At 39.3% G+C, this 16,169-nt stretch overlaps 1 protein-coding gene across 3 annotated transcripts in view; it reads left to right on the top strand.

Moving 5' to 3' along the window:
• The first annotated feature begins 3,155 nt into the window (after positions 1-3,155).
• Positions 3,156-16,169, top strand: part of CCDC14 (coiled-coil domain containing 14) — a 38,498-nt gene continuing 25,484 nt past the window's right edge. Inside the window, exons 1-8 of one of the 3 annotated variants that reach the window (XM_020985986.2) lie at positions 3,156-3,420; positions 8,614-8,669; positions 9,843-9,918; positions 11,950-12,016; positions 12,116-12,250; positions 13,855-14,055; positions 14,173-14,258; positions 15,285-15,807. In XM_020985986.2, the coding sequence (XP_020841645.2) occupies positions 3,163-3,420; positions 8,614-8,669; positions 9,843-9,918; positions 11,950-12,016; positions 12,116-12,250; positions 13,855-14,055; positions 14,173-14,258; positions 15,285-15,807 (1,402 nt within the window). In that variant the 5' untranslated portion in view covers positions 3,156-3,162. Of the gene's footprint in view, positions 3,421-8,610; positions 8,670-9,842; positions 9,919-11,949; positions 12,017-12,115; positions 12,251-13,854; positions 14,056-14,172; positions 14,259-15,284; positions 15,808-16,169 lie in introns of all 3 variants that reach the window. The other 2 variants (XM_020985987.2, XM_020985985.2) reach the window with 2 other exon arrangements.

The raw sequence follows: 16,169 nt of genomic DNA, 5'->3' as shown, positions 1-16,169 counted from the left end.
TAGCTACAAATTTGTGTGTGTGTTTATATTTAAGAAGTTCTCAGAACACTAATATTGATGTGAGAACTAGTATTCTCTCATTGCTTTGACCAGGTCTACAAATAGATAATAAGGTCAGGACTGGAAAAATATTGAGACAAGTAAAAATGTTAAATTTCAAAGAGGGAATGTTTATTTAACACCAGTAATGATATGCATGATTTTTATTAAGTTGTATCAGCATGACATAAATGACAAGTGTTTGTTTTTCACATTCAAACACAATTTTTAACTTATCTTCTCATTTTATTACTTCTCCATTATGTATAATGTTGACAATTTTATTAGCCCATACATCTTGTAGAAAAGCTGGAGGAATGTGGGCCAGATGATAATTAGATGGATTCAGAACTGGCTGAATGTCATCTTGGCAGGAGGTCCATGGTAGTATCCCACAGGGGGCCTGTATTTGGCCCTCTACTGTTTAACATTTTTATCTTAATGATTTGAAAAAAGGCAAAGATGACATATTTATTAAATCTGTAGATGATAAAAAGCTGAGAAGAAGAGCTACGACACTGGATGACAGTCAGGGTCCAAATCTTTAGAGTCTAGAGCACTGGGTTGAATCTAATAAACTGAAATTTAATAACGATGAATGTCAACTTGTATCTTGGTCACAAAACATCACCTTCACAAGGCAGGAAGGTATGATTAGATAGCAGTTTGGGAAAAAAAAAATTGGGGTTGTCAGTGTCCTGAAAAGTCAACAATGTGACGGCAGGGTGCCCAAAAGAGTGAATGAGATTTTTTTCTTTTTGGTCCAGGCAAAGTCTAGTGACTTTCCCAGGGTCACACAACTAGTAAGTGTTATGTGTCTGAGGTCACATTTGAACTCAGGTCCTCCTGAATCCAGGGCCTGTGCTTTATACACTACACCACCTATCTGCCCCTGTGAATGAGATTTTTTAAGCCGCACTAAAGAGGTATAGACCAACACCTCCTCTCATGTGCCAAGATACCCAAATGTATATGTAACCTAGATATAAAAGGTCACACCATAGACAAATTGGAAGAATAAGAAATTACCCTGCAAATCTATGAATGGGGAAGAGTTTCTGACCAAAAAGGAGATTTAAAAGGGTCACAGCAGATAAAAAATGGACAATTTTGATTACATAAAATTAAAAAGTTTTTACTTTAATAAAAAATAGGCCCAATGCAGCTAAGATTAGAAAGGAAAAAGTAGGAAAAACCTTGGCAGGAAGTTTGTTAAAGGTCTCATTTCCAAGATTATAAGGAACTGATTAAAATTTATAAGAATTAGGGGCAGCAAGGTGGCACAGTGGATAGTGCACCAGCCCTGGAGTCAGGAGGACCTGAGTTCAAATCTGCCTCAGACACATAATACTTCCTAGCTGTGTGACTCTGGGCAAGTCACTTAACCCCTAATTACCTCATTAAAAAAAAATGTAAGAATTAGAGACAATTCCTCCAACAAGAATATGAACTGGCAATTTTCTAAGAAATCCAGGCTATCTATAGTTATATTAAAAAATTCTCCAAGTCACTAATAATTAGAGAAATATAAATTAAGGTAACTTTGACAGACTATCTCACACCCACAGATTGGTAATATTAGCAAAAAAAGAAAATGACCAGTGTTGCAGCAGCTAGAGGAAAACAAGTAACTTGATACACTGTTTGGGTAGCTGTAAATCGGTACTACTATTCTGGAAAGTAATTTTGAACAAAGCCCCAAAAGTCATATCCTTTGACCCAGTGAAACCATATTTTTTTTTTAAAGAAGAGGTTAGAGATTAGAGCTGGAGATGTGTATAAATACTTGGGAGTCATCTGCATAGAAATAATAGCTGCATTCATGGGAACTCAGACTATAGAGATACTACAGAGCTCTCAGTAGGAGACTCCTAAGAGAGTCTAGGACTGAGTGCCCTACACCCATGCATAAGGGAACATGGATAATGAACTTACAAAAAAGATAAAGGGATCAGTGCTACTGGTAGAAACAAGAAAGCAGGGTCCTTAAAACCCTGGGAAGAAAGGGTATGCAGGAGGGCACGGTAAACAGTTTCAAACACTGCAGAGATGAAGTATAAGAACAGAGGAAAAAATGTCTTTAAACTTATTTTGCAGTTTTCATTCTCTACAATTCATCCAGGTAGTAACTGTGTGACTGTAAAATCACTAAGTAAATCACTTAATCTCTCCGAATCTGAATTCTCTCATCTGGGAAATGGAGTTAATACTTGCATATGCTAAAAGCTAGCATTTAAAAAGTGCTCTAAGATTTGCAAAAATTCTTTATAAATCTTATCTCATCTGATCCACACAACAACCCAGAAAGATAGGTGCTATCTCTCCCCACCCATTCTACCGAGAAAGGAACAGAGGCAGACTGAGGTTAAGTGACTTTCCCAAAGTCACAAAGCTAAGTAGTGTCTGATACAAGATTTGAACTCAGGTCTTACTGATTCCAAGTCCAGGACTGTATCCACCGTTATCCCATAAATCATATGAGAGTCAACAAGAACATATGAGAGTTGTAGTGGAAAGACAATTTCGGTCTCTAAGCCAGAAAGACCTGGGTTTGGGTCTAGTGGATAGAGTGAGCAACGGAAGACAAGGCTAGAAAAGTTATGACAGTGTTGGGCTGCACAGAGCCCTGAACGCCAGTCCAAGGGAAGTCTGGGTCCTGGGAGGGTCGGTCATACACAGAGATGACAAACATTTACATCGCGCTTTAAGGTTTGTCACGTGCTTTGCCTACGTCACTTCATTTGATAATGGGGAAAGGGGTCGCAGGTGAGGGGTTACGAAAAGCAAGGTAGATGGTTTCCTGGCAGGGAGAGTTAATTCAATCAGAAAATCAATTTGGGGCTGGAAAGAAGGAATCTTCGATTTCATTGAGTCCAGCACCCTCATTTTGCAGAATTTTGCAGAAAAGAAACAGGCCCATAGAGGAAAAAGTTCATAGATACAGGATTCGAATCCATGTCCCCAATGGCCGCCTCCTGTGGCCTGTGACAATTTCCTTCCTTCCGGCACCTCGATCCCACTTTACTCAATCCGGCTCAGAGAAAACCTCATCCGTAACCAGTGCACTTCCCACTTACCTCAGCTCCTGGCGGAAGTAACTTCCGGGGGGGAGGCTAACTGAGCATGCCCCCCCAGATTCACGCCTGCGCAGAAGCCGCGGGGGAGGGGAGAAGACCCGATTGGTCGATCGCAGAAAATCGCAGCGCCGCGTTCGGCGGGAACCAAAACGGAAGCGGAAGCCCGAGGAGCAAAGGAGGGCGGCCCGAGAGGGTCACGGTTCCTATGGCTGTTAACTCGATCAACCGCCTGGCTTCTGGCCGGAGGGTCGATGGACGCCTCAGGACCCGAGAGATGGTGAGGCCCGGGCCTCGGCCGGCTCAGGTGAGGGGATGGGGCTCGGTCGGGGTCTGTATTCGCATCAGGCGCTAAGCTCCTTGAGGGCAGGCTCTGACCCCAAATTGGGAGTCAGGAGACCCGGGTTCCAGCCCAGACCCACCGTGTGACCCCGGGCAGTGACCACGAGGAGGAAGAGCCGTGCTTGGGGGCCGCGAGTAATGGTGGCATTCACGCGGTCCGTGATATCTCGGTGTGAGCGCTTCATCCCCCGGCCCCCAAAGTCGTGCAAAGCCTTTGGGAGTTCCTGAGGTTGAAAAACCCATCTCCCAGTTGTTTTTCCTTCAGACTTCACTCTTCTTGACTCCATCATCCCCCCTCTCTCACTTGTTTTCTTTCTTTTTTTTGGTGAGGCAATCGGGGTTAAGTGACTTGCCCAGGGTCACACAGCTACTGTCAAGTGTTCTGAGGTCGGATTTGAACTCAGGCCCTCTTGACCCCAGGGCCGGTGCTCTGCCCACTGCTCTGCCTAGCTGCCTGTCTTTCTTTAAAAAAAAATATATATATATGTATATATATGTGTGTGTGTGTGTATGTATATATATATATATATATATATATATATATATATATATATATTTTAACATTTACTTTTTAAAAGTTTGAGTTCCAAATTTTCTTCCTCCACTCTCTCCCTCACCCATTGAAAAAGCAAACAATATGATCCCAATTATACATGTCTCACCTATTTTCAAGTTCTCTCTTTGCTGGCAGCTTTCTTTTTGCCTAAAAACATGCCCATATTTCCCTAGTCCTCAGAAAACCTCACTTCATCCCTGTTATGGCCCCATATTCTGCCCTTTGTGGGTAAACTTAGGAAGAATATGTGTGTATGTGTGCTCATACATGTTTGTATATACACACATTTCAGTAGTCAGATCTACTTATCTGTATATTGTATGTGTATATATGTATGTACACACATATAAATGGATATATATACATACTTATATACACACAGATAGGTATGGATAAATAGATTTGACTATTGAAATACCCTGCTGATGGTTTTCCCTCACCCAAGTCTCTTCCCACTCCACTCAATTCCATCCTTCACTTAACTACCAAAGAGATCTCCCTAAAGTACATCTCTGACTCTCTCTCTCTCTCTCTCTCTCTCTCTCTCTCTCTCTCTCTCTCTCTCTCTCTCTCTCTCTCTCTCTCTCTCTCTCTCAAACTACAGTGGTTCCCTATGACCTCAGTCGGTCTCCAGTATATGCTTCAGCTTCCTTTTTTCTTACTCTCTTCTTAACTCTGAAGTTTGGCTTCCAACTTCATCATTCAACTAAACTGTTCACTTTTAATTGGCATGTCTAATAGCCTCTTCTTTATCTCCATCCTTCACTACTCTATCCTGGCTCTCTTCCCCTCCATCTGACTGACTACTTCTTAGCCTCCTTTGTTGAATCTTCATCCAGCTAACTGTGGTTGTCCCTCAGGGTCCTGTCCTGAGGCCTCTTGTCTTTTTATACTATTTTATTTGGTGATAATCATCAGTTCCCATGACTTCAGTTATCATTTCTGTGCTGTTGATTTTCAAATCTACTTGTCCAACCCTAACCTCCTGCTGACTTCCAGTCTCATATCTCCAGCTGCTTATGGGACATCTCAAACTGATGCCCCATTGACAACTTAAGCTCAACATATGCAAAACTGAACCTATTATCTTCTCCCCCAAATCTCTCCCCTTTTCTCAACTTCTTTATTACTGTTGAGAGTAACATCTTCCTCCTAGTTACCTGCCTAAGTATTTATACACAATTTTCTATTCCTCATCCAATCTGTTGTAACATCTCTGGAATATGCCCCCCTTTTCTCTTCTGACACTGCCACCACCCTAGTGCAGACCCTGATCACCTCACACCTGAACTATGGAAATACCTTGCTGGTTGGTCTCCCTTCCCCAAGTCTTTCCTCATTCTCATTCTCCCCTCATCTGCCAAAATGATCTCCCTAAAGCAGAAATCTGACCATGTTATATGTATCACACACATACGCACACACACACTCTCGTACACTTTCAAACTCCAATGATTCCCTGTCACCTCAAGGATCAAATGTAAAATCCTTTGCCATTCAAAGTTCTGCATAATCTTTCTCCCTCACCACTTTTCTAGTCTTACACCTCATACCACTTCCACCCTGTACTCTACCAAGCAGACATAAGTCTCCTTGCTGTTCCTAGCACAGGACTGCCTTGGGCATTTTCACTGGCTATCCTCCATACATAGAACACTCTCTCCCTTTATCTCTACCTCCTGGTTTCCCTGGCTTTCTTCAAGTCCCAGGTAAAAATCCTGCCTTCTACAGGGGGGACTGTTTCCCAATCCCTCTTTATCCTAGTGCCTTCTCTTCATTGATTATTTTCAATTTATCCTGAATCCCCAGCACTCAGCACAGTGCCTGCAACACAGGAAGCACTTAAATGCTTGTTGACTTGACTTGTTGATTTGTTCCTTGATTGTATGGGTTAAGGAGAAAGAAGAGGCAGCTATTATGAAACACTCATCCAAGTAGTTTGGATATAAAAAAAAGAGAGAAAGCTTACTATGTGCAAGGCATTGTGCTAAGTGCTGGGAATGCAAAGAAAGGCAAAGGATAGTCCCATAAACAAGTTATGTATAGGATAAATTGGAGGTAACATTGAAGGGGGATGAGAAAGTCTTCTTGAACAAGATTTTAGGTGAGATACAAAGGAAATTGGGGAATCCCAGAGGCAGCGACAAGGAGGGAGAACATTTCAGGCATGGGGTACAGTCAGTGAAAATGCACAGAGCTAGGAGATGGAGTGTTTTACTCTATCCCTCAACTCCAGGCATTTTCTCTGGGACCTCATTTCAACTGCTGGGGATTAGGAATGGTCTCATACTTTTTTTCCCTCAGTCCTCATCCTCTGCAAACTTTCTGCTGCATTGGACACACAGTCACCCTCTGCTTGAAACAATCATCAATTTGTTATCAATTCCCAAATCTACATCTCCAGGTCTGACTTCTCATTTGCACTTAACTCCTATAGCTTCAGCTGCCTACAAAACATCTCCAATTGCCTTTTCTTGTCTTGTCATTATTCAAGCTCAATTTAAGAATAAAGTTTCTTCCTGTTAAAAATCTCCTTCCTTATCAATGGACTCTTTTCTGTCAACGGCACCACCATTCTCCTGATCTTCTAGACTTATCTTTGCTTTCTCCCTCTTCCAACTCCCACAAGTCTTTTTTACTATGCTATATTTTCTAGAGTTTGTTTCTTCCTTTCCATTTTCACAGCCACCAGCTTCATCCTATAAATTTTTTATTGATCTTTACCTCTAGCCCTTCCCCACTCTAGTCCATTCTACTTAATATTACCAGATTGGACCTCTTAAAATTACATTTTCATAACATCATTTCTCTCTGATCAGGAATCTACAATGGCTCCCTAGTATATCAAATACAAACCACTCAGCCTGGCACACGGGGTCCTTACACAGCTGGTCCCCCTTTATATATCAGATATTATCTTAGCTCTCTCACTGTTCCTCAGAAAAGTCCTTTCAATTCCATTTAAACCAGTTTTTTTAATCTCCTAAACTAACCCTGCATTTTGCTAATTCTGTTTTCAATTCTTCCCACCTGAAATTCCTCCTCCCTCTTCGTTTGTCTAAATGCTACAAATTTTCTTCCAGGACACACTCAAGAATACCTCTTTCATGAAGAGTTTCCAAAATAACTTTATTCTACAATTTTCTTTCACCTATATTTAATTTCCTTATCAGTTATGTGTATTCTGTTCTATACTATCTTACTGTCATTTGTATGAGATCCATTAATAATACCTGATTTTAAAAAAATAAAACCAGAACTTGTATCTAAGTGACTGTTGACCCATTTGCAATAATTATGCTGGGAGGCTGTCTCCTTTTTCCATCAAAATTCCTTTTTTCATTTGGAACTATGTCCCCAAAGCTATTAAACTGTACATATCATTTGACCCGGTGATAATACTAATAAGTGTATACCCCACCCACAAAGATCAAAAAAAGAGGAAAAGGACCGATATATACAAAAATGCTTATAGCAGATCATTTTATGGTGGCAAAGAACTGGAAACTGCTGCCAGTTGGGGAATAGCGAAACAGGTTATGGCATATCAATTGGATGGAATACTATTGTTTTGTAAGAAATTATAGAGGGCATGGTTTTAGAAAAACATGGAAAGACATATGAATAACAGAGTGAAGTGAGCAAACCAGAAATAATAATCTTGTAAAGACAAATAACTTTGAAAGACTTGGGAACACTGATCAATCCCATGCAATGACCATAATTCCAGATGATTCATGGTGAAATATGCCACCTCCTGATAAAGAGGTGATGGACTCAGTGTAGATTGAGATATTTTGAATGTGTCTAATGTGGGAATTGGTTTGATTGACTGTACATGTTTGTATGAGGGTTTTGGGGGTTTTGAAAGATTCTCCTATCTCAGCATCCTAATGATGACTGTTCTACTGAAATTCTACTGTGCTGCAATACTTCATCAAAGCATAGAGGTGATCCTGGGTTCTCATACAGAGAATAGGCTTGTCTCATTCCTTCTAAGCTAGAAAGGAGCCTGGTGATTGATTGTATGCCGTCATTCCAGGACTTTTAAGTTATATTTGAGAGGTAACCTCAGGATGTTTGATTTTTCTGACATAGCAACTCTTCAGGTCAGTCTACTCGTCTGTAAAGGGGTTACAGTCTGCATGGGTGGCACCAAAGATATAAACCCAGACCTCTGAAATATAGCACTTGCAAGAGGAATGGGCTTCAGGAAAGCAATCAAATATAACATGTTACAGTGTCCAAAGACAGATTGGGAAAGCAGGTAATTAATTCAGAGATAAATGTTGAGAGACAAAGGTGAACCATCTTCAGAACCTGCTGTTCTCAATTGTGTAGAACAGCATGGATTGGTAGAGGATGACAGTACGTTACAAATTGGACGCTTGCAGTTAAAAGTTTTCTTGTGTGGAAGTCTTGCTATTAATCACTTATCCTACACACAGGGGGTACTTAATATAGTATTTTTATTGAAAGGGTTTTTTAGGTGTATAAAAACTGTCACTTTAGGGTGGATTTAATTAATTTAAAAGAGCAATTAGTAATGCTGCTAATATGCTGTAATAAAAATATTTGGACAATTACTTTAATATTCAGCAGGTATCATCATCTGGAAGACAAACTGGATCAAGTAAATTAACAGCTGGAAAGAAAAGGTAAGAACTTACATAATTAAAGGACTTCAGGGTTCTCAATAGGTTACCTAGTCTCTGGCCAAGACTATAATCAAATTCCTTCACAAAGACAGATGGCTTTCCATTCATTAAAAAACTCTGGTTAATTGGGTTCCGGATCCTTCCTTGTTTATATGTTTCATTGTTTCATAATTCCGGCATCATTGAGTGTCTCATCTGAAAACTCTTTGCTATATTGTAAATGTATTTCTTCATTTCTGCTCCTAAAAAAGCAACATAGTGGCTGCTTATTATCACCTTTCATAACCACTAACAGATTTGAGTACTGTTGCTAGCTACCATGTTGGCCTTCTCTTTTCCATACTGTGGAACCAGATTACATTAGTCTTTTCTTATATGACCTCTAAGTAAAACTGTATTCTGAATTGGCTCTGAGTTTTCTTTGCCATATATCAGTGGGGGGGATCAGAAATATTGTATCTAGTAAATTTTGTAAAATTTTGTAAATTTCGTATCTAGTAAAATGTTTGTTCATGTTCCTTCAGACATTAAAAGGCCTTTACTTGCATCTTTCCAGGTTAACTACAGTCTTTTTCAGAAGACAATCTCAAACACCCTCAAATTGTAATAAGCAGTATGGATTTACATTCAACAGAGTACAGGTTCATCAGCCACAACAGCATATACAGTTATCAAAGGCAGTAATATTACCTTTGGATTTGCAATGATAATAATAGATATTTTAAAACCCAATATTCAGTATGCCTAGCAAAGATTTTCATCGAGGTTCCAATCTAGTATGCAGTATATCTAGTATCCAGTATATCCATCTATATCCAATGACATTATCCTCCTTGCTGTTACTTGAATAAGACACTCCATCTCTTGACTGGCTTCCTCTGTGCCTGGAATGTTCTCCTTCCTCATTTCTGCCTCTTGACTTTTCTCTAGTTTTCTTCAGGTGTGAGCTAAAATCCTATAGGAAGCCTTTCCCCAATCCCCCTGAAATTTTTTTAGTTTTGTAGATCTAAAACCTTCAAAGAGATTTTAAAGGTGGCTAAGATAGCAACTCTTATTATAAAATTAAGTGAAGCATTGTTTGTTCTTTATTTTTGATATTTGGGAAGTTAAAAAAATGTATATTTAAGTTGATTTTAAAAATCCCAGCGGTCTAAAGATGCCCTTGTTTTCCAGGATCCCTATGAGAAAAATAGCCCGTGCTGATGCAGATTCTGGCTACTCCCTCTATTCTACTGATTCTGATGAGCAGGTAAGAATTTTTTGTTTTAATCAGTATTCTCTTACAGTAGATACAAAAGCTCATTTAATATGACCATTTGTAAATCCTAATAAATGGAAATATTTACATATGAAATATGGACAACTAGGAAACATGATTTCTCCTTTTAAATTTATTTCTTGTTATTATCTTGCTTCATCCTTTGTCTTGTTTCTAGCCTACCAGACATGCTTCAAGAAGAGTGAGCGTGCACAAAAGTTACTCCAGAGTACGTAGTTTTTGGTGAATCTGACAGAAAGCATTACAGACCAAATCCTTAATGGTGTTTACTGTGCCCTCAGGGCAGTACAACAACTTCATTCTAAACAGATTTCTTCTTCAGTTGTTTTTCAGTCATGGCTGAATCTTTGTGATTCCACTTGGGGTTTTCTTGGCAGAAATACTGGAGTGGTTTGCCATTTCCTTCTCCAGCTCATTTTACAGATGAGGAAACTGAGGCAAACAGGGTCAAGTGACTAGTAAGTGTTCGAAGTCAGAATTCAGGAAGATGAATCTTTCTGTCTCTAAGCCCAGTGTTCTAATTCACTGTGCCACCTAGACACAGGAGATATCCTTAAGGAAGCAGAGTATATACCTTTGGATCACCTCCCCAAAACATGCAGTATTCCCATAAGATAGCACAATATATACAGAAGGAAGAATGGCCACATAGCCCAGGTCAGAACTATTGTACATCACAGCTTGTAGTCTCCTTTCTGACTTCTTTCCTCCCTTTCCTTGCCTGAATTGCTTGGAAGCCCCACAATTGTAAGGCCCACTCTCAAATATACCAAAATTGATTTCATTGCCTCTGTTTTTTAAATGATACTACTAGACTTCAACAAGACAGGATAATATTACAGCTTGGTGCAGCATGGAGAGCTCTCCCTGCACAGATATATTTGTTCTCTCCACTCTAGGTCTTTGTGACACTGTACGTTCCTTTTTCTACTATCTGTCTGACTGATTCTTCTCAGTCTCCTTTGATGGTTCTTCATCCATATTGTACTCACTAACTGTTGCTATCTCCCAAGGCTCTGTTATGGACCCTCTTCTCTTCACATTCTATACTACTATCTTACTTATCAGCTCCCATGGATTCGATTGCCATCTCTATGCAAATGATTCCCAAAATCTGTATCTATCCTAGTCTTTTTCCCCTAAATCATGCATCACCAATTGCCTCATAGACATCTAACTGGATGTCCTAAGGGCATCTCAAACTCAACATGTCTGTACAGAACAGAATTCATTATCTTTCCCCCTCAAATCATCCCCTCTTCCAAACTTCCTTATTACTATTAAGGACATTGCCATCTTCCCGGGGTCACAGCCTCAGTATCATTCTCACTCTTACCCCGCATAGACAGTTCATTATCAAAAATTGCCATTTTTACCTTCATCATACCTCTACAGTACATCCCCTTCTCTCCGCTTACACAGCCGTAACTTCAGTCATGCCCTCATCAACTTTCCCCTGGTCTACTTCAATAACCTTCTAACTGGTCTCCCTGGGCAAGTCTGTCCCCACTTCAGTCTATGTTTCACTCAGCTACCAAGGTAATTCTAAAGTGCAGATCCGAGTATGTCACTTTCCTGTTCAGTGAGCTCCAACTTCTCCCTGTTACATTCAAGATCAAATATAAAATACTTGGGCATTTAAAGCCCTTCCTGCTCTCTTCTCCATAACTAATAGTGCCTTCCCCTCTGAGATTACCATCCGTCTACTCTGTGTTCCTGCGTGTGTTCATGTGTTCATTCATTAGTTTATATGCCTTGTTATTTACATGTCGTCTTCTTCCATTAGAATGCATACTTCTTGAAGGCAGAGACTGTTTTTGTCTTTCTTTGAATCCCAGGCTGCTTAGCATATAATAAGCACTTAATCAGTGTTTGCTGACTGAGTGAACCCTGGTAGCTCTACTGTCTTTTCCACTGTGCTCATATCTTCTTAGTGCCATGTGTATTTTCTTTAACGAGAGACTCATATTAACCTTATTCTAAAAAATATTCTATTTACAGGTTGGAACAGTACCCCACGGACTTGAACGTTGCGCAACTTTACTTCAGGATATTTTGCAAAATGGAGGTTCAGATTTTATTTTTATAATGCTTTCTTGGTGATCATTTTTTATTGTGTAAGTTGTTTGTGTATTTTAATGACTTTTTGGTTTAAATTAATCTTCAGAGGCAACCTGTGGGAATCCAGGAAAAGGATCTTCTGGGAAGCTTGGATCAAGACCTTGGGAATGGAAAGGAAACAAAATAAAAAAGAAAGGACAACCCAAAAATGTTGTTCCTTCATGTGTCCATAAAGAAATTTGTAAGCACTTTTCTTTTTCCTGATTTAAATATAAAGCATCTATCTAGGGTTTGTATTCATCAGCAGATAATACCTAATATGGATGAAGGGGAGGAACAGGAGAGGGCCTTGCTCCTTGAGGAAAAACTGAGAATCCTTTTCCCTCTTCAAATATAAGTATGATCACTGAGAACAGCTGAAGGCACTTGGCCCCATTAGTGATTTTGAGCTACATTAAATTGAAAAGTTTTTGCATAAACAAAGGCAATGCAACCAAGATTAGGAGGGAAGCATAAAACTGGGAAAGAATTTGTACAACCAGTGTCTCTGATAAGGGCCTCATTTCTCTCTCTCTCTCTCTCTCTTTTTTTTGCGAGGCAATGGGGTAAAGTGACTTGCCTGGGATCATATAGCTAGTAAGTGTCAAGTGTCTGAAGCCAGATTTGAACTTGGGTCCTCCTGACTCCAGGGCTGGTGCTCTATCGACTGTGCCACCTCGCTGCCCCTACAATTTCTTATTGATATATCCTGGTATCTTACCACCTTTAAAAATTAGTGTCTTCATTGTTTCACTAAAATCATCCATTTTTCCTGAGTATTCCAGAAGTCTTAGTATGGTTCTAAAGCATACACACACACACACACACACACACACACACACACACACACTCACTCACTCGATAGCCCCTAAAGAATAATGCCGCAGGGTTTTTTATGAATATTAGGATTTCCACATTAACTGTGGAGGTGAGCAACATGCTTCATCATGGATTCTCTGGAATTATCATGGGTCATTGCATTGATCACAGTTAAGTGTTTGAGAGTTATTTTTTTTATAATGTTATTTTATAAATTGTTCTCCTGGTTCTACTCACTTCACTTTATATCAGATCAGTTCACACAAATATTCATAGGTTTCTCTGAAACTGTCCCTTTTATCTGTTACAGAGCACATTAATATTCTGTTATAATTATATATCTTAATTTATTCATTCCCTATTGACAGATATGCACCTATAATTTCCAGTTCTTTGTTATACTAACAGAGTCAACATATATCTTGATATATGGTGACTTCAATATAAAGGTAGGCACAGGAAAAGAGAGTGGAATGCTAGAAAATATAATTTGAGATAGAAAAATGAAAGATGTCAAAGATCTGCATGTTATTAAGTAGTCAAAATTATCCATTTTGTATTTCATAATGTTCTCTATCTCTTGTTTGGTCATAAATTCTTCTGTTCTCCATAGATCTGGCAGGTAAACTATTCCTTGCTCTCCATGGATCACTGACTTGATCAGAATTCTGATTTCTAAGTCTTTTACAGTTGATCATTATTACAATATTGCTGTTACTGTGTGCAGTGTTTTCCTGGTCCTGCTCTCTTCGCTTTGCATTGGTTCATATAAGACTTTCCAGGTTTTTCTGAAACCATCCGTTTCATCATTTCTTACAGCACAATAGTATTTCATCACAATCATAGACCACAGCTTGCTCAGCCAAAATTACACCTATTTTTCCACATCCCCTCCAACATTTGGAACATGGTTATTACAGCTCCCACCTAACCTTAGAATCATATGGTATGAAAGTCTGGAATATTCTTTGTTTCCTTCTCCATTAGTGTCTTCAGGTCATAAGAAACATCTACCTCTTATAGTGTCTACTGAAAATGAAAAAGATTCTTCAAGCACAAAACAGACTCAGCCAATTCAAGTACCTGTCAATGTTGACTTTTCCACAATGTACAAAACCTTCTGTGAGCATGTGCAGACACAGATGTCTCTAATCAATGCCCAAAGTTCTCAAAGCATTTCTGACTCTGGTTAGTATGAGTGACACATTTTTAAAAGTGTAAGTAAGAATTATAGTTAAACTGTCTTCTTATTCTAAAAACAGTGTAAGGTTTTCTTTCCTTCCTTTTTGTCTTTAAAATGTCAAGGTCCTCCAGTCTTTAATTATGGCATACCCACCTCCACACCCATTCTCTCTCCTTACGATCCAGCTCAGCCTTCTGATGTTCAATCTGTAAGTACAGTTCATTGTAACATAAACATCAATTGTCTGTTAATAGATATCACTTGCCCTACAGGGAAAATTAAATTGGATTTCATGAGCTTGTGTCTTAATGTTAAGCTCCTGATATGTTAAAACTACAAAAGGTGTTCATAGATTTCTTATTTCCATTAGCTTTGTATATTCACAGAGTGTGTAAAGAGCTAAACAACTCTAAGTCATAAGAATCCTTGTAGCATAGAAAAAAACCAGCTTATACTTTGCTTATGTGCACATATGCTTATACTTTATGTAAGTGGACTGTTCCACAGTCTTCTATGTAAAGCAATTTTTGCGTAATGTAAATTTGCTCACAGATGTGGGCCAGAGAAAGGCAAGAAGGGAACTGCCTGCTGGTGGAGATGGAAGGGGTGAAAAGGGTAGAGCAGTTCAAGGACATGTGAGGGCTGAGAACAGAGAAGTGGGAGCAAGAGGAGGAATACACTGGGACCAGAGACAGCCACATAGGGCCTGGCTGGAACTGAGAAGGAGAACATGTGCAGGCAGACAAGGATACAACAGGAGAGGTCAAGTGACAAACTGGGGCTGAGGACAGACACTCAGTAACCTAGTTCAGACAATGGGGATGGGTGAATGGGACACGACAAAGGTCTTCTCTCATCACTGGAGGTCTCAAGCCAAGTGAGGCAGCAGTGGTCTTTGCTTGTGTCCATTCTTCTTTCATTTGGAGTGGGATTTTCTTTGGTGGGGTAAGGGGGAGGCCGTAGAGTGCTTAGCTGAGGGCAGGAGTAGAGAGTGAGCATAGTATCATACAGTAAAATTTACATAGGTTTTTTGGGAATGGGAATTTCAGAATTCTTTACATAAAGTTGAATTTATGTAATGCAAATTTACATAAGGCAAGAACTAAAAGCACCTCAGAGAGATGTAGCTTCTAATAACTCTGATTTTGATTTATCTCAATGACTACCTTGTAGACAATTGTAATTTGCTTTTAATTTTTCAAAACTTCATTTATACGTCCTTTTTCCCCCCTAGGAGGTTCAGGTTCCTCTACAAAGTGGAACAGTTCCTCTAACCTCTTCTGATGTTCCAGTGCAAACCATCATCACTAATCCTCCTCACACATCTTGTCTGCCAACATCTGGGGAAAATAAGCAAACTGTTCCAGTAGTTCAGCCATTAGTCCATGATAATGGAATTCTAGAAGCACGAGGAATCTCTGAGCAGTTGGGCAAGGAAATAAATTTGTTAAAGTGTATTCAGGCATCCCTGGATCTATTACATCCTCATGGAATAAAAGCACATGAGAAGCACCAAAACCCTGATCCATTACAGCAGCCTTCAGTCTTGACCACTGAAGAGGACTCTTCAGAACATATTTGGAATTCTTCCAGTGATGATGAGGATTTAAAAATAGTTGAAGTAGCAGCCATGCAAGACCCAAATTCTGCCAAGTGTATACAGAAGACAAAAAGTGCAAGTTCAGAAGAAGCATCCCCCAAAATTAGAACACTCAAGTATTTGTTGGGAGAACTCAAGGCACTGGTTGTGGAACAAGGTAGGTGCATCCTTTCTTTTAGAACTTTATTATTCATTGTACTGTACAACATAATATAAGGCTAAATGCCAGTTTCAGGTTGTTGCTAGCATTAGTAATTATGTAAGTTAGAATGATTAACTCCGTGAATCAGATAATATTGGTAGAAATATCTTTAGCCATCAAGACAATATTCTGTACAGTATTGTAAAAACTTTACTTTTTAAAGAAATTAAACCTTAATGCTATTTCTATTCATTTCAAATGTTGTAGGACCACATAGCATTCAGATTTTTATGATTCATCAACAAATTCTTAAGTACCTACTGGTATTGTGTTCCAGGCACGTGTGACTTTACATTACTGAGTCCAAATACATGAAT

Source organism: Phascolarctos cinereus, unplaced genomic scaffold, assembly GCF_003287225.1.
Source record: "Phascolarctos cinereus isolate Bilbo 61053 unplaced genomic scaffold, phaCin_HiC Scaffold_726;HRSCAF=1367, whole genome shotgun sequence".
NCBI classification, from domain to species: Eukaryota; Metazoa; Chordata; class Mammalia; order Diprotodontia; family Phascolarctidae; genus Phascolarctos; species Phascolarctos cinereus.
The sequence above is the reverse complement of the archived record's forward strand: the minus strand, read 5'-3'. Positions and strand labels throughout refer to the sequence as shown.